Raw genomic sequence first — 18,219 nt, forward strand, 5'->3', positions numbered from 1 at the left:
TGTTGTTGTTGTTGTTGCAAAATAGTGTTTAAGTTTGGGTAGTCTAGCCCCAGACAGCCTGGTCCAATCTAGGTGCAGACTTGAGGAGTGATGTGACACAGACCGGGTGGGTCTGGATGTTGGAACTGCTGGGTGGCTGGGAGGAGGACACTCTGGTGATAGAAACATTGGCTGTGTATTTAAGAGAAAATTTCTGTCCCCCAAATTGTGGTTTTGTTCATCCCTTATACCCTGACCCTAAGGCTTCTTGGCTTGGCTTGGCCTGCCTGCCTCCATCTCCGGGACCTAGAGATTGACTAATTGTCTAGCTTGTACCTCACAGCTAGATCAAGGAGTTTGTGCTCTGGCAAATCCAGATGTGGGAAATGGTCAGAATCACAGGTCATGGATGACTTGACTCTAAACAAAGTCTGTAAGGCTTTATGGGAATCTGAGGAACTTGGTAATCTGTGACTTGTATGTAGGACTGCTGATTTTTTTTTCTTTTTGAAATTTACTATTATCTCAGTTTGTTACTTTGTTACTCTGTATAGGAGTTTTTTTTTTTCCTTTTCTGTCTCTATCTGTCTCTATCTCTGTCTCTCTGTCTCTGTCTGTCTGTCTGTCTGTCTGTCTGTCTCTCTCTCTCTCTCTCTTCCTCTTTCTCTCTCTCTGGTGGAGTTATATTCTCTGATGATTTGCGTCTTAAAGATCAAACAGACAATAACCCTAAAATCCTTAAAGGGAATAGACTAAGGGTTTTAACTGCAGCATGAGAGGATTTAGTGTATTGTTTAGAGCCTGTGTCTCTGGAGTTCTCTCCTTACTGTCATGGAGAAAGCAGCCCCTGGCCTTTGCAGTCTCAGGAAGTCAGCCTTCTTCTAACTTTAGTGGGTACAGAGCACACAGATCCCTAGAGGTAGGTCTGTCTCCTCCAGGAGACAAGCAGATACCAATTGCAAGGGACCCTGGGTATCCCTGTGGTGATGGATCAGTGAGTCAGTTGGATTTCTATATCAGTTTGAAAATAGAACTTGAACTTTTTTTTTTTTTTGTCAAGGTAAGAAGTAGCAGCTCTTTCTGAAGGAATGTGTACAGTGAGAATTGCTGGATTAATTGCCAGAATATCACTGATGCCTTGTGTTCTGTAAAAGAAAACTAGGATGGACTGGGACCAATCCAGACTTGCTATGCGAGGTGGCTCAGAAGTGGTTGGACTAGTTATGCAAAAAGCCCCAGTTTCCCATCTTTAGATTATATTTGTAAGAGAGAAATTACTTTGTGAGTGGATGGTGTAATCTGTGCACTGTGTTTAACATAGGTCTTGACACCTAATGTGTGCCCCATTATTTCTGGTTTCATTCCATTCTAACACAGTGGTGTGAACACGAATCCCTGCCTCAAAGGAGTTTGCAGTATGGAAGAGAGTGGTGGTGTGCATGTTATAGCAAGATAAAATTTGGGATACCATAAAAGAGGTCTACCTAACTTCTGAGATGGAGAGACATGTCTGAGTCATTAGTAAGCAGCATACATACATAGGGGCTGTTTTCTAAGGATCAGATGGTCTGGCTTTTCCTTAGGGTATAAAGAGAAACCCTTGTTACAATTGTTCCCAGCTTTTTAGCTTTAATATGGTTTCTCCTGCTAAGAAATGGTCTAAAAACTCCATGCTACCACCCAGCAGCTGACTGAAACAGATGCAGAGACCCACAGCCAAACATTGGACAGAGCTTAGGGACTCTTGTGGAAGAATTGAGGGAAGGACTGAGGGCCCTGAAGGGGATAGGAACTCCACAAGAGAGACAGAACTAACTAACCTGGACCCTTGGGGTCCCCCAGAGACTGAACCACCAACCAAAGACGATACATGGCTGGACCAAGGCTTCCCTCCCTGCATATATGTAGCAGATGTATAGTATGGTCTGTTGTGGGTTCCCCAACAACTGGAGCAGAGGCTGTCCCTAGAGCTGTTGCCTATCTGTGGGTCTTCTTCCCCTAACTCATCTGCTTTGTCGGGCCTCCATGGAAGATGATGCACCTAGTCCTGCAGGGACTTGATGTGACAGGATGGAGGGGGCGAATATCCAGTGGGGACCTCCACCCTCTCAGCGAGAAAGGGAAGGGGAGAAGGGGGATGGGACATGGGAGGGGCACCCAGAGGAGGGGTCAGCAATAGGGATGTAAAGTGAATAAATATTGATGGGGGAAAAGGTCCACGCTACCTGAACATATGTGATGGCTGAGCTGACTTACAAGTTCAGTGTGCTCCTGCTTTCGAATGAGATTGTTGTGTAGTACTAATTAGTATAGTACTAAATAGCTCTAGTACCTAGGCCCATTTGTAAGAATTTGGCTGGGCATTTCCCCATTTGAAATGCAGCAGAAAAAATGGTGGAAATGTTCTGTCTCATTTGATGCTGTCAGGTACATTGGCTGTGGCTCTCTGGAAATACGGATATTATAAATAAGGAATATGTTGTTGTTGTCGTCATCGTCGTCATCGTCGTCATCGTCGTCATCGTCGTCATCGTCGTCATCGTTAGAGATATGGTCTTCTTATGTAGCTGGACTGACCCAGAACATCTGCCATTGCATCCTGAGTGGTGGCATTAGAAGTGTGTGCCTTTGTGCTTAGTGACATATACTCCCCCCACCTCTCTCTCTCTCTTTCTCTCGTGTGTGTGTGTGTGTGTGTGTGTGTGTGTGTATGTGTGTGTGTTTCTGTGTGTGTGTGTGTATTTACATATGTGTAAAGAGCTATATGTAGCCAGTGACTACCCTTGTGGTCTACTTTGATCTGTTGTGGAGACTTGTAATGTCAAGTATCTCTTAATCACCTGTCTTTAGGGACTGTGTTCAGGTGGTAGCTCTTCTGGGATACTCTGTAACACTTTCTCTGGTATTGAAGCATCTGGCAACTTAGTAACTAGTTGTAAAAACAGGGTCTCTTTCTAGCCAGGAACTAAAGCAGCCACAGAGTGGTAAGGATTGGGAGCTGATTGGCACTGTGGTGTGAGAGTACTGTCTGAAAAAAAGGAATCAGACTAGGAATCAAGAAGAAATAGGACTGGCCAGGTGGTTCTCAAGGTAAATGTGCCTGCCTGCTGTGCAAGCCTACCCAGCTGACCAGGAGCCCCAGAGCCCATGGAAACACAGAATGGAAGTAAAAAACTTCACCCTACAAAGTTCTCTTCTGATCTCCACATGTGAAGCTCTGTCCCACTAATAGTAATAACTACACTGAGTATAAATATATGAGTGTACATATATGTGTTTTAAATATTCATTGTATTATATAATATGTATCTAAAGAATAGGGAACAAAGACTATAATATATAATTATATAACATGTACAATGTATATGTACAACTTATATATACATATTATGGAATGTGGAATGAGGGAGTGTAGCCTGGTGTGCCCACTATGTGCTAGATGTTTCATTTGCTATATAATAAAACAGGAAGACATAGAAAAATAATCTGAAAGAAAAAAGATCCATCAGTTGTGTTTAAAAGCTTACTTACCCTGCCAGGTCAGTGTAAGAACATTCTTCATGTGCTCTAGTATGACCTCAGAGCATACATGGCCATGGGGCTGCTGGTTGGCATTGAGAAGTACAGTTTGGGCAAACTAGATTTCCCACTTCTGAAGAGCAGGTCAGGCATAGGTGATTTTCTTCTCCCTTTGGACTGTACTATTGACTGTTGCCGGGACTGTGTTTTAATTACAGGGCTGGGAATGCCATCGGCGAAATCTTCCCTGAACAGCTGGAAGCCTTTGAGGCCCTTGAGACTTTGGACCTGAGCAACAACAATATTTCAGAGCTGAGGGCTGCATTTCCGCCCTTACAGCTCAAGTATCTGTGAGTGTAAATTACCCCGCAGTAAGAGTACTGTTACAGCTGGGAGCGGGGCGGGGTTAAGATGCAGGGAACCGCATTTGACTGCTGCTGTTGGAATCTAACTTTCTTACTGACTTGAATAGGTTGAATAGATTCAATCTTCTTTCTTACAATTTTGTATTACCATTTTTAAAAAAAGGCCCCAAACCAATACCTTTATAACAAATTCCACACAAAGTATATATAACAAAATATATATGCCAAAGTATATGTGTGTGTGTATGTAACAAATATTTGTCACCTTCAAAGATTTGTCAGTCTTTGCTGTTAGTATATGTGTATTAGCCACCTGCTGCCTTTACCCAATTCCTGACGAGAAGCCATTTGAGGTGGGGAAGGCTTATTCCAATTGACAATTTGAGGGCACAGTTTTACCATGGAAGGGAGGGCATGCTGGAATAGTGGCAGGCAGCCCTGTCACCTTGTGGTCAGGAAGTCAGGTCACATTATAGAACCCCCAAGTCCCGCCCTCTGTGGTCTACTTCCTCTAGATAGGCCCTACCTCCCAAAGGTTCTACAGCCCTCCAAAAGAGTGCCACCTGCTGGACAATAAGTGTTGGAACTCATGAGCCTACACAGGACATTTCATATTAAAAATACAGTGTATGGACCTTCTTTATTTTTATTTACTATTTTTCTGGTACTGAATATGGAACCCAGGGCTTCTTTACACATACCAGGCGAGCGTTCTGCCAGTGAGCTATATCCCAGCCCATATGTGGAAACCTTACTTTGTTCACGGGAAACTCAGTATTAGCAATTTTAAGGATGTACTTATGGTCAGGTTCTCTGGAGAGTCTCTGCAATGGGGAGATTGGAAGCACTTTGACTTTCCAAAGAAACATGAGCAACGCTCTGCTGACCTTCAAACTCTCCACAGGTATATCAATAGCAACCGAGTTACGTCCATGGAACCGGGGTATTTTGACAATTTGGCGAGCACACTACTGGTGCTGAAGCTGAACAGGAACCGAATCTCAGCCATCCCCCCCAAGATGTTCAAACTGCCTCAGCTGCAGCACCTGTAAGTGAACATGGCCTCTTGGATATCATGGTCTTACCTCAGAACCTATGGGGTCTGGGTCTGATGCCCACAGCGGGACAGGAGAAGTTTAGAGGCAAGCAGGTGACTACCCTCCCTTTTGTGGCACAAGTGGTGGAATCTCCTGATTGGGGAAAGGCTTGCCAATTACCTCATGCCAGCTGCTGCCTGACAGGACACGTTAGACGGTGGTTGAAGGAGAAGAGTGATCACTGTGTAGCCCCTTCACAAAGGTGCCATTGTAGACTTAGGGAAGCCACAGCGTCTCTTGATAGCTGTGGTTTATGAGAATAATACCAACAACTCCAGGATGCTTTGATAGCCTAAGTGGCAGTAAAGAACTGTCTTGTTAAGAATGGTCGAATGGTTTGTGAACAAGGCTCCTGCAGTGGCACTTTTCAACCTTGGCTGCACATTACTGAGAGTTGGGGAGCTTTTCAAAACCCCAGAGCCCAGGCTGCACCCTAGACCAATTATACTAAAACCTCTGGGGGTTGCAATTCGGGCTTCAAGAACTTTTAAAGCTCCCTGGGTGGTTCTAGTGTTCCTTAGAAATAGAGAGTATTGCAGCCTTCAGGGAAGTACCAAACCGAACGTTAACTGGGAATGATGGTATAGCTTTGCATACACTCAGAGCAGGATTTCTATGCCACTCCTGGGTAGCCCTCCTGCTTTCCGAGGATGCGTTCTGCATCGAAAGAAGATGAATGTCAATTTGTCGACTGATATCCTGAGTAGATAGCCATTTAGAAATGAAGATCTAATGTGTTTCCTGTATTATTCCAAAAAATATATGTCATATGTTTTACATAGACATGCACTCCCTGAAATAAATTGAAGGGGAAAAAAAATGAAATCCTTGTCAATAAAATGTCTGAGAAATTGAAAACATTCTTGCAGTTTTAGCACTGACTGGGTTAAATGTATTGCAGTGTATGACACATTTTATTACCTTTAGAATTTAATTGTCACATGAATTAATGGCTTACTTGTAATGTCCAACACAGTGAGCTGAACAGAAACAAGATTAAGAGCGTGGATGGACTCACATTTCAAGGGCTTGGTGCACTGAAGTCTCTGAAAATGCAAAGAAATGGAGTGACAAAGCTGATGGATGGAGCTTTTTGGGGGCTAAGCAACATGGAAGTGCTGTAAGTGTGGGTTATCGCGATTCCCACTCTAATATACTGACTCCCAAATACTCAGTGGACACTCAGTGGCTCTCCTTTAAAAAGCCTCATTAAATCCCCATGCTATACAATCATAATTACAATTATTTAGTTATGTTTCAGGTGAACTGCATAAATCTTTTGCTGATCTCCTTATATATCAAAGCCACATATCTAGGCGCATTAGGGATATATCATCAGTTGCATGCAGCCAGCCATGCATGCCTTTGAAGGGAGTAGGTCATGAACTCTGGATTCTACCGTTGGTTCTCATTGTCCATGCAGGCAGTTGGACCATAACAACCTAACGGAGATTACCAAAGGCTGGCTCTATGGCCTGTTGATGTTGCGAGAGCTTCATCTGAGCCAGAATGCCATCAACAGGATCAGCCCGGATGCCTGGGAGTTCTGCCAGAAACTCAGTGAGCTGTAAGTTACCTTTTATTCTCCTCAGGTTCGAGAGCAGGGAGCCTGCTGGAGTGTGAGTTTCTTACCACTGACCTGTGAAATTTTCCTAACAAAGTTGCCAAGGCGACAGCAGCTTTCCTGTGGGCCCTGGATGCTGTGTTTTTGGTTGTGATATGTTGAAGCCAACACCACTCTTTGTAGTTCTGTGTTGAGTTGACAGAACTAGTCATTGTTTCATGGACTATTTGTTTAATTTTAATTACTGGGATTAGAAGTAAAGTTTACCTGGATACTAGAAGGCAGAATGTTAAAACAGGATTATTGTAGTTACATTTACCACCTCTCTTTTAGAAAACATTATGTTGAGTAGAAAGATAAAAGCTTTGCTGTTGTTGTTGTTGTTGTTGTTCTTTGCAGAGACCTGACTTTCAACCACTTATCAAGGCTAGACGATTCCAGCTTCCTTGGCCTAAGCCTACTAAATGCCCTCCACATTGGGAATAACAAAGTCAGCTACATTGCTGATTGTGCCTTCCGGGGACTTTCCAGTTTAAAGACTTTGTAAGTTACACATTTTGCTCTCGGTACACGAGCCTAATTGGTTCCTAAATGTGCCCACTTTTCTCCCAGCAGATTTCCTTTGTTGTTGAGGAAATGTGTACAGCCTCAAAGTGGGCTCTTAATCTTTCCCAGAGCAGTCTGATTAGAATAGATCTATTTCTGCCATGTGTGTTTCTTAAAGGGACGCTCGCTGATCAGCCTGCCCGGTGATGGCAGTTTCCCTCCTTCACAGCATCGCTGGGAAGTTCAGAACTGCGGAAGAAAAAATGATTTTCAGTCCACGAACTTTTTTTCTTTATAAAATGTAGATTAAAACTAAGACAGAGCAAAAAGGACTATAGAAAGAGGCCTTAATGCAGCTGAGGGCGTATTCTTCTGGTTCCTACCCTCTGATTTCTGTCCTAAGGAAGAAAAGTATTGAATTAGCTGACCTTTTGAAAAATCTCTCTAGTGTTAATTTAATGTGGGCTTTGGGATTTTGTACTCAGAAACCTGCGCTCTATTCCATCTGAACAATTACAAAGTGGAAAGACATGCTATATGCTTTGGCCCGTGTCTGTCTTTGTGATGGGAACTTGATTTTAAAATTTAATGTGTATTTCAAGTTGTTCAAGTCTTGAGAGTTTAGTCATCTTCGTAGAAGACTGAACAGGGCCAGGGTTACTGTCTTGATTTGGGGGAAGATTTTAAAATGTTGAGTGCAGGGTTCAGGATGTGAGAGGACCTTGGAGAACTGAATTTCTTCTTCTGAAGTGGCTGAGGGGTGGGGATTAGGATTTTGTTAGAACTAGCACACCACCTGGGTAGCATCTATGGTTTCTGAAAAGTGTCTCTAAAGAGAGGACTGTGTTTTTCTTAGGGATCTGAGGAACAATGAAATTTCATGGACCATCGAAGACATGAATGGAGCATTCTCTGGGCTAGACAAATTGAGGCAACTGTGAGTATAATTTGCCTCCTCTATGACTTAAAATTGCTGTCTTAATTGAAGTCAGATCCATCAGATGACATCATAGGGAGTAGGTATGGCACGTGCTACACCCTTGGCGCTTCCCCCAAGCGAATGGTGTTGTTCACAACCTGTGTGTATAGAAGAAAATTCAATCCTGGAATTTGTCTAAATATTCATTTTGCTATTTAGATAAGAACTTGCAAATCATGTTGACTGCTACTCATTAGGAACGGTCACTGTATAGAAGCGAGTGTCTTTATGCCAGCATTTAGAAGGGCTTCACATCATGCTATAGTCGTGAGTTCTCAAGTGAGTCCACTGTCCATCCATCACACTGCATCAGGGTCCAGAAGGGATGCAAACATTTTTTGTTTTGCAATGAAATGGTCTTGTAGATTGTTCTGTTTTCAGTTGATGATGAAGGGCATTTACAGAGAAGAGTGCGGAGCAAGCTGTACTGGGCAGGGGCAGGCAGTGTGATCTCCAGAGAACCTTGCAAAGTACCTGTGTTTGCTGAGCGTTCTGATGACTCTTCTATTGCTGTGATAAAATCTGACCAAAAGCAGCTTAAGAGTTTATTGTGGCTTATGCTTCTAGATAGCTAGCTGTCCAACGGGGTAGGAAAGCTAAGGCAGCGGTTGGCAGCAGGAAGCTGAGAGACACATCTCTGCCGCACACACCGGAAGCAGAGTGAACCGGAAGTGGTGCCGTACTATAAACTCTCAAAGCCCAGCCCCAGTGACGTACTTCCGCCAGCAAGGCTTCGTAGCCTGAGGTTTCTGTAGCAGTCCTGCCAACTGGGGACCACATGTCCAAATACATGAGCTCATGGGGTATTTCCTATTCACGCTCCTACCCACGAAGGTGCCTGTTAAATGCTTTGAGACTCATGTTAGATAATGTTACTGAATAAGATGCAAAGAGTCTGATATTTCAAGTTACATTGCTTAATTCAAGATAGTAGTATAGCTCACAAATGAGAATAGTCCTATTTATAAGAATTCTGCTCCTACAATGGCTTTTTAAAGTTAACTACAGTGTGATTATTCCTCTTGCCACCCCCCAGAATTCTCCAGGGAAACCGGATTCGATCTATTACCAAAAAGGCGTTTGCTGGTTTGGACACATTGGAACACCTGTGAGTAGCTGGAATTTAGTTCCTGTAAGGGGGGGTCCAGGAGGGGTTTCTGTTTATAATACAGTTGTGACAACATTCTCCCAGTGCTGGAAAAGCCATTTATACATCTACCCATCATTTGTCACCTTGCTTTCTGTCTACCATCAGTAGTTTATCTCTGTGCTTTCTTAGGATATAGTCCTGGAGATAAACACACACACACACACACACACACACACACACACTATTTTGTATTTAACTGGAATACTGTTCAGTAGCTACTGCTATTGTTTTAAAAAGTTAACTAGAATCCCCGAAGATTCATGAGTTCTGTTTGTTTCCAAGTTAAGATGACTTGAATTTTAAAGAACAGGAAGATATCCTTGAGAGTGCCACGGTGGAGATCTGAGGGTGGATCTCAAGAACCTTTATTGTTGTAATTGCTTGATGTAAAACGTACAGCCAAGCGTTCTCTGTTTCTCTCTCCTGGTCTGCACTCGTCAGTTGTGGACTGCTAGGAGAACAGGTCATGCTTTCTCTGGATCTTTGTCCTAGATCCCTTTATGCCTTTCCCCCTGTATCCTATATCCCTTTAGCCCTTGGCTACTCCGTTCATAGTCCTGAGTCCAAGCTGGTCTCAGGCACCTTTGGCACACAGTTTTGAAATGAGATTTCAGGGTGGAGGGTTCTCAGCTACTTAAAGAAGACAATATTCCAGCAGCTGGCCCAGCTAACTGTTAGTGTCTTACTCGGATAGCCAAATCACAGTGTAGTTAGAGTGTGCTTGCTTTGAGGAATGCTTGTAGCCAGCAGTTTTCCTATGTGTTAACTTGGACACATGTTACCATTTAAGTAAATGTTTGGGTTGTACCTCACCGGGACTGTGTATTTGGGTGTAATCTGTCTGTTGGCAACCTTGCGGGCATCTCCCGACGCTGTACCAGTCGTTTGGACAGAGACATGGATCGCCAACCCCACCTAGAATAGTGCAGCAGTGGGAAATTGCAGAATGAGTCTGCAAAACTGAGCGGCACAGCGTCAAGCCAGGATTGCTGTTATTGAAGCAGATTGTTTTCAAAGGGTTTGTCAACTGGCCCATTCCATTTCTGGGAAAGTGGAATTAGTGGATCAGCAGAGCATTAACCTCTGCTTTAATTTTCTTTAACCTTCTCTGACTCTCCCAGACTCTTTCCCTATCCAAGTCTGGCACTTCTAGTCTTCGTTTTCCATTTCTATGTGTCTCATTCAAACTCCCTTTGTGTGCTTTGGACCATGGGGGGGAGGGGGCGGGTAAGGGTGGGAGTGAGGAATTGAACCATTGTAGCTGGTCCTTTACTTTAAACTGCTATAAAGTATCAGTTAAAAATGAAGCCAACACAAAATATCCTCCCATTTTATAGATGTCCTGCCTGAAACATTATTTGCTTTAATAAATACATTGCTCTGAACATTGCTGCCTTTGCAGTGGTGAGCTCTGTGGGACAGAATCAGGCTGGAGTGGAAAATAATGGGCTCAGCAACCTCTTTCCCCTTTCATGCCAAACTCCATAGTAAAGCCATCTTAACTGGGTTACCTTAGGAATACATGCAATAATGTATTCTAAATCACACACACAACACATATCTCAGAAAGTACGCAACCGATGTTGCTTCCTAGGTTGAACTCTTAATTAATAGTGAATTTGAATAATGAGAAATGAAGTGAGAGAGCAGGCAGATCAGCCAGAGCCCTGAGGAGTGGACATCCTGGGCTGGGGTGGGTGATGCAATAACTTCCCTGACCAGTCTTGGGGTTCCTTGGTCAGAGCTTTGTGAGGGGCTCCTCTGCGCTTGTCCCATTCACTTATTTCAGGATGAAGTGTTTGGTTGGTCAATGGGGCTGGGTCGTAGGGTGTGGCTGAGGCCTTAAGGACACACCCTGGCCATAGTTCACTGATGGGTTTGATTTGCTGTTTTCCAGGGACCTGAGTGGCAACGCCATCATGTCTCTGCAGAGCAATGCATTTTCCCAAATGAAGAAACTTCAGCAGCTGTAAGTTTTCCCTTTTTCTGCCCCCAAGGGGAACCGTCACGTGATGCAGCATCTACAGAAAGCATCTAGCACATTCTTGACATTATTAATGGTTATACCGGGAAACAAGGGGAACGGGCCATTTGTTCCCTTGGTTGCAACTGGAATTTTTTTTTCTGTTTTGAATTTGCAGCTTAAATTTGTGAGACCATATATAGTATGGTTCCTAAATATAGTTCTCATTTTTCCATTAGCTAGGAATTTCTGATGTATCAGTACTTATTCCTCAATAGGACAATAAGAACAGCAGACCAAAGGCCGTGCTAGCTCAATTTCTTGCATTTACGGTAGACTATAGAATATTTACAACATCACATATTAGGTTTCCAAATTCCCCACTTGACTCATATTTAGGTACTTTTGATTTGTGTTTAGAAATCTGCATTTCATACAAACAAACGAATGTAATTCCTCTCCTCAGGCATTTAAATACGTCAAGCCTTTTGTGTGATTGCCAGTTAAAATGGCTCCCACAGTGGGTGGCAGAGAACAACTTCCAGAGCTTCGTAAATGCCAGTTGTGCCCACCCTCAGCTACTGAAAGGGAGGAGCATTTTCACTGTTGGCCCAGATGGCTTTGTGTGTGGTGAGTGAAGCATCATCCTCCATTTCTATTAATTCTCTTTCATTTCCCACTCCTTTGTCCAAATAATGGTTTTGAAGAGATCTCTGCTCTCTTAATAAGCCTTCCCTTTTCTGCTGAGATAGATGAAGTGGATCTATAGTCTACTGCTTGTTAAAGTTTTACAGATGTTGGTAGAGTTTTCAAGTTTGTTTTAGCATCAGCGTGGTTTGCTGGCAGGAATGAAATGAGAGCTTGAGAGAGCTGAGAGTCGGCTCGGCTCCCCTTGCCTTCACTTCCCCCACCTTCCTGCACCCAGGCTCTGGAGACCCTTACTAGGTTTTGGTATGGCTTCTGGAAATGGCATATGGACCTCTGTCTGTCGTGACACTCCATTGAGCTTTGTTCTCTTGATTTTAGAGACTGTCAGGAAAATGGTAGTTCTCAATAGTCGTTTTCAAAGATGGTCCCTGGACCTGGGAGCTGCGCTTAGTGGTCATCATACCTGGGGTCTTGTGTGTGCTCTACCACTGAGCCACACTACCAGCTCGCCACTTGTCACCGTTTGCTTTGTTTTTAGTTACTTGAGATGAAGTCTCCGTGAGTAGCCTTGAACTCACTGTACAGTCCAGCCTTCTAAGCAGGTGGGATCATAACTCGGAGCACAAGTCCAGGCAAATTGAAAGCTTCCTAATTGCTATTTGCCCCCTTTTAAAAACTTAGTATGCTGTCTTTTAAAAATTATAAATTCATAAATTCATATAATTATAAATTATAAACTCATAAATCACAAATTTATAAGTTCATACACATATATGTGTAATTGTCCTTTCTCAGCCTTTCCCCCAACTCCTGAACCCCCTTCTTCCAGAATCCAGCTCCAAGTTTCTTTTCTTTTTGGTGGCCTGCTGTGTTTAACCAGTGTTGTTGGTGTGAGCATGGATGGGTGAATTATTTACTTGTGAAAGACAATGCTGTGTAACATGTGACTCCCCATCCCTCAGTAACCATTAACTGCCTAGAGCTCTCAAGGAGGGCTAGGGCTACCAAGAGCTCCCCCAGCACCCAAGATAGCAATGTTGATGGCCCAGTCTTGTGGCATTTGGGGGCATTTGCTTTCTGCTCTTTAACCCTGGGGTTTTTTGAGAGTCCTGTAGGAAAAAATAAATAAGGAGCTAAGGAATTAGGGATGCTGAGACATTAGCTGTTGGTGGGTGAAGCATTAGGAGGGATGGCAAGTTTGAATTTGTTGTAAATAACTTAAAGACCCATTGTCTTAGCAATCACGAGCCTCAGAATTTGAAATCTCCCAGTTCTTGTAGCTAGATAGGAACAGACCATGGTTAAAAAAATATAGTTTTTATCTCTGATTCAGCTTCCTGTCAGCCCCTCAATCTTAACTTCCAGGGAAACCTTTACAAAAATAAATGTGTGTATAAAGCATGAAATCTAAATTTGCTTAAATTTAAGCACGTGTGAGAAGATACTACAGACCCACATTTATGTGGCTAAATACTGCTTTGCCTATATAGACATATAATATTGTAGATAGATGGATAGATGCATACATACATACATACGTATATCTATCATATATCATACATATATATACATATACATCATAAATATATATTAAACACACATATATAATATATTATACATATAATATATCACACATATATACTATATGTGTATATATAATGATATGTGTATATAATCATGTATCCTATATAGCACATATAACATTAATATATTGCATATCATCATATAATATATTAATATATATTTTTAGGTTGCAGAATTTAATGGTGTTAGCAAGTTTTGGGACATAAAACCTCTGTGTAGGTTTTGGATGCAAGTAAGCTTTTGGCAATCATCCACAAGGACCCACATTGTTCCTTTTTTATATCTTTGCCTCACAATCTCACTGTTCCCTGGCCTGGATATGTGAACTCTATGCACTGTGAGACAAACCTATACATGTTGCTCATAGTGCTTGTCCTCTTCTTTCCTTCTCCATTGTGATCGTATGAGATGGAAACGGCAAAGAATCACACAGAAGAAACTGTCCTATTTAACAGCCTACGGGCGCAGGGCAGAAAGCCAGCGGCTAAGCCATGGCCAGAGTAGCACCCTGCCTCAGTGGGTACCCCAAAAGCTTGTATTTTCTGATTAGCCATCATCCAAAAGTCCATGTTGGGAAATCTGGTAGTTTCCTTCAGGGTTTGTGTAGACCATCTCTGAGAAACTGAAGTTCAAAAAAGGTAACTCTTGCAAAAAGTAACAGGGAACTAAAAATAACTGTGTAGAATGAGAGTTGCCCAGCTCTAATTACAATGTAGCCGTGACAGGCTGTGAAGCAGTGTGATTGATGGACTGATGGCTTCAGGCCGGACCAGAGCTCCAGCATGTATGTGCTTTTCCATTTGTTCTATTTATTCTCCGCTTTTTTGCTTGCTTGCTTGCTTTTTGTTCATTGCTGTCTTTTCTTAATTTATTTATGCATGTGTGTGCCTATCTGTGCATCCTGTCTATGCAGGTGACTATTGGTCCAGAAGAGGAATTAGAACCCCAGGAGCTGGAGTTACAGACAATTAGAAGGTGCTGGGAACCAAACCCAGGTCCTCTGCAGGCATACCCAGTTACCATCTTGATGATATGTGTTAGGATTATTTGCCATTGCTGTCAGCTTGCATATATTTTACTTATGTTTTTGATGGCAAGCCTGAGCAAAAGGTTGCAATTGTTGAGAACAACATTCAGAGACCATCTGTGAGCATGGAGGTGTTTAAGCTGCTTTTCTGTTTTCCTTAAAAAAATATTTTTGCTGGGTGGTGGTGGCATACACCTTTAATCTCAGCACTCTAGAGGCTAAGTAGGGGGATCTATGTAAATTTGAGGTCAGCTTGGTCTACTAAATGAGTTCGAGGACAACCAGAGCTGCATAGCGAGACCCTGTCTTTAAATAAAAAACAAAAAACAAACCCCAAACCAAAAATATGTATGTTTCTGTGTATGTGTGCATTATATATATATATTATATATAATATGTATGATTCAGGTATATAATGTGTATATGTAACAAACATATATGCTATAATGTATACTACACATATAATATGTATATATAATATGTATGTATATGTATGTGTATATATATAAAATGTATATATGGGTATGTGTATATATTATATGTAACACATATACTATAACATACATAACCAAACATAAAAATAAATATATATGTATGTATATACACATATGTATATATTTATACATATACGCATGTATATATGTATTCTTACGTTTAGTGGTAATTAATATGATAATTATATGTGTGCATGGGATACACTATGACAGTTCAGTATAGGAAGATGTGCTGTAACATCAGGCTACTTGGTGGATCCATCACCTCAAACCTAAATAAATCATTTCCTTGTGCTGGATCATTTCCCCTCCCCAGGCTCCTGAAATAGTCACTTAATTGCTGTCAGGTGGTGGTACCCACTGCATCCCTCATTTAAATGGGGTCTAGATCCCTCATGACTTCTTACCTGCGCCTCCTATGCTTATACAGAACAACAGACACATGACAAAATAAAGGTATGGTTGTTTATTTCAAGGTAACACTTTTTCAGGTAAATAATGATGGAAACTTTGTGCCATTAGATAGTTTACATATGCACATTTTCAAGGTTGTTGCCCATCCCCTGGTCAGCTGGTATGTCTCTAAACCCAGGCAGGGGACCAACCCTAGCTGCCCTAGACTCTTTCCTGGTGTTGTCGGTCTGAGCACCGCTGCACTCTCCCGCATGTCATTTATTTCCTTCTTTCTGTTTTAAACAGATGATTTTCCCAAACCCCAGATCACAGTCCAGCCAGAAACGCAGTCAGCAATAAAGGGCTCCGATGTGAGCTTTACCTGCTCGGCTGCTAGCAGCAGTGACTCCCCCATGACGTTTGCTTGGAAGAAAGACAATGAAGCACTTCAGGATGCTGAAATGGAGAACTATGCACACCTCCGGGCCCAGGGAGGTGAGCTGATGGAGTACACCACCATCCTGAGGCTGCGGGACGTGGAATTCGCCAGCGAAGGGAAGTACCAATGTGTCATCTCCAACCACTTCGGTTCCTCGTACTCCGTCAAAGCCAAGCTCACCATCAACAGTGAGTAATCGGCTCCCTGTCGCTGCCTAGAGACAGCAGTAGTGGCTGTCTGCTCCCTGTCCTCTCCCTAAACCTCTGCTTTTCTTTTCCATAGTTTCCCACCCAGCTACTTCCCCGCCTCTCAATACACAAAATCACAATTGGTGATTATCTATATCTCACTAAATGTGGCAGGTTGAACCAGGATTAAAATGAACCAGACACTTTTCTCTCTCTGGGACACTGTGGTGTGAAGGGCCACAGAGTGTATTTCTTAAAGCAGATGGCCTTTCCCTGAGGTCTGGATGTGAGTCCTGCCACTCCTGGTATATGGTCCTGTGACTCGGCAGCTGAGTTACCCTATTCCCTGTATCTTTCAACCTAAGATGTGGCTGGAGAGATGACTCAGTGGTTAAGAGCACTGGCTGCTCTTCCAAAGAAGCTTCCACCTACAGAGCAGTCTGCAACTCCTGCTCCAGAGGATCCAACACCTAAAAAACTATAGCTTCCCAGTGTCACTTCATAGGAACGTCATGACGCATAGATAGCATGTGTGTCTGGGGCATGGTGGAGTGCCTTGGTGTTTGGGTAGTGCTCAGTGAGTCCCTTACTTATAGCAGCCACTGTTTATAAACACTACTCTCGTAGTATCGTTTGTAACGCAGGCATACATTCCTACAATTCTAAGATTGTATTTTAGGTGCTTCCCACTTTATCATTTTAACCGTTAGTGTCTGCCTGGTAGAAGATTTAGAAGATGAATTCATTCAGCAGGCAGTTGCCAAGGTCTGGCACATAGGAGAATTTAGAGTGTAGAATGGGATAAAGTCACAAAATGTTAGGTCCTATAGGACTGGAGAGAAATAGATGATGTGAGTGTTCATAGTACAGAGAGATGTATTGATTTGCCCAAGATCTCACACTTAATTACTGAGAAAACTCAAATGTGGCCAGAGAGTGCTAGGAGGTTCTTCATTGGAGAATCGTGTGACCCTGTGTCAACCTCACTCCATCACACCTGTGCCTGTGTACATTTCATTTCTACAGTTCTGTCTTTGAGTCAGAAAGAACCCTTTCTTACCAGAGCCAGCCATCTCTGTGAGCACCTGGGAAGGAGTGGCGTCACACCTGCACTGCCTTTGTGACTGAGCACCTGGCCAGAGGACCTACCTCACCTATACATTGTTTTTGTGATTTCAGTGTTGCCTTCCTTTACCAAGACCCCCATGGACCTCACCATCCGTGCGGGGGCCATGGCCCGTCTGGAGTGTGCTGCCATGGGACACCCGGCCCCACAGATAGCCTGGCAGAAGGATGGAGGTACAGACTTCCCAGCTGCCCGGGAGAGACGTATGCACGTGATGCCTGAGGACGACGTCTTCTTCATAGTGGATGTGAAGATTGAGGACATCGGGGTATACAGCTGCACGGCTCAAAACAGTGCAGGGAGCGTCTCTGCAAATGCAACTCTGACTGTGCTAGGTGAGGCAGATTCTTAAGACTCCAAGGTCATCTCTAATGCCCCAAGTCACACAGAGACCCTCCATTCTAGAAGCTGCTAGGGAAGTGGGTGGGGGTGAAGAGCCAGAGACCTCTGCCTTCAAAATACAACCTCTGGGTAGCTCTGATTCCAGGGATATATTACACATTCATGTCTGTGGCCCTGAAGATGAATCTGCCTCCTAGATTCCAAGTACAATCTCTAGGGCTATCCTTGTACACAGGGGTTATTCAGAAACATTGGTCATCTCTGTGTTATAAAGAATGCGTGAGAAAGCGTCTATAGCCAGATTGGGTAGACCTATTCTCTCTGTGGGGAAAGTGTTCATGATGCACGCATCTTTGGGTGAGTTGCAGTAACCCACCAAGATGCAAGATGCCAAGCAATAGAAGCAGGTCCAAGATTTTCATACAGACCTAAGTATCTGACATGAGAAACTTGATTTTAAAAGAATTAAACGTGGGGCTGGAGAGATGGCTCAGTAGTTACGAGTGTATACTGTTTCAGACTTGAGTTTGGTTCCAACACCCACACGGGACAGTTCCCAGGCGCCTTTAATCTCCAGCTCCAGGGAACCCATCACCTCTGGCCTCCATAGGCATCATCTCTCTTGCATGCACATTCCCACAGACAGACACATGCATATCAGATATATATTTATTTAAAAGTAATAAAGGGCAATCTCTAAAACCATCTGAGAGGTATTATTTTCACACATTTTCCAGATTTTAAAAATTTGCTAATCTTGGCACAACTGAGGGAGGTCGAGATAAAAATTAGTCAGTTAGACCCATACCTGGTGGG

The 18,219-nt window shown here is 43.0% G+C and overlaps 1 protein-coding gene across 1 annotated transcript in view; it reads left to right on the forward strand.

Annotated features, from left to right (window-relative positions):
• The window catches only part of Lrig3 (leucine rich repeats and immunoglobulin like domains 3), a 48,779-nt gene that overhangs the window by 24,790 nt on the left and 5,770 nt on the right, over positions 1–18,219 (forward strand). The window contains exons 4-14 of the mRNA XM_031348936.1: positions 3,717–3,848; positions 4,768–4,911; positions 5,937–6,080; positions 6,384–6,527; positions 6,924–7,067; positions 7,927–8,007; positions 9,086–9,157; positions 11,097–11,168; positions 11,629–11,792; positions 15,615–15,935; positions 17,115–17,396. Of these exons, the coding sequence (XP_031204796.1) occupies positions 3,717–3,848; positions 4,768–4,911; positions 5,937–6,080; positions 6,384–6,527; positions 6,924–7,067; positions 7,927–8,007; positions 9,086–9,157; positions 11,097–11,168; positions 11,629–11,792; positions 15,615–15,935; positions 17,115–17,396 (1,700 nt within the window). The remainder of the gene's footprint in view (positions 1–3,716; positions 3,849–4,767; positions 4,912–5,936; positions 6,081–6,383; positions 6,528–6,923; positions 7,068–7,926; positions 8,008–9,085; positions 9,158–11,096; positions 11,169–11,628; positions 11,793–15,614; positions 15,936–17,114; positions 17,397–18,219) is intronic.

Source organism: Mastomys coucha, unplaced genomic scaffold (genome assembly GCF_008632895.1).
Source record: "Mastomys coucha isolate ucsf_1 unplaced genomic scaffold, UCSF_Mcou_1 pScaffold4, whole genome shotgun sequence".
In the NCBI taxonomy this organism is placed as follows: domain Eukaryota; kingdom Metazoa; phylum Chordata; class Mammalia; order Rodentia; family Muridae; genus Mastomys; species Mastomys coucha.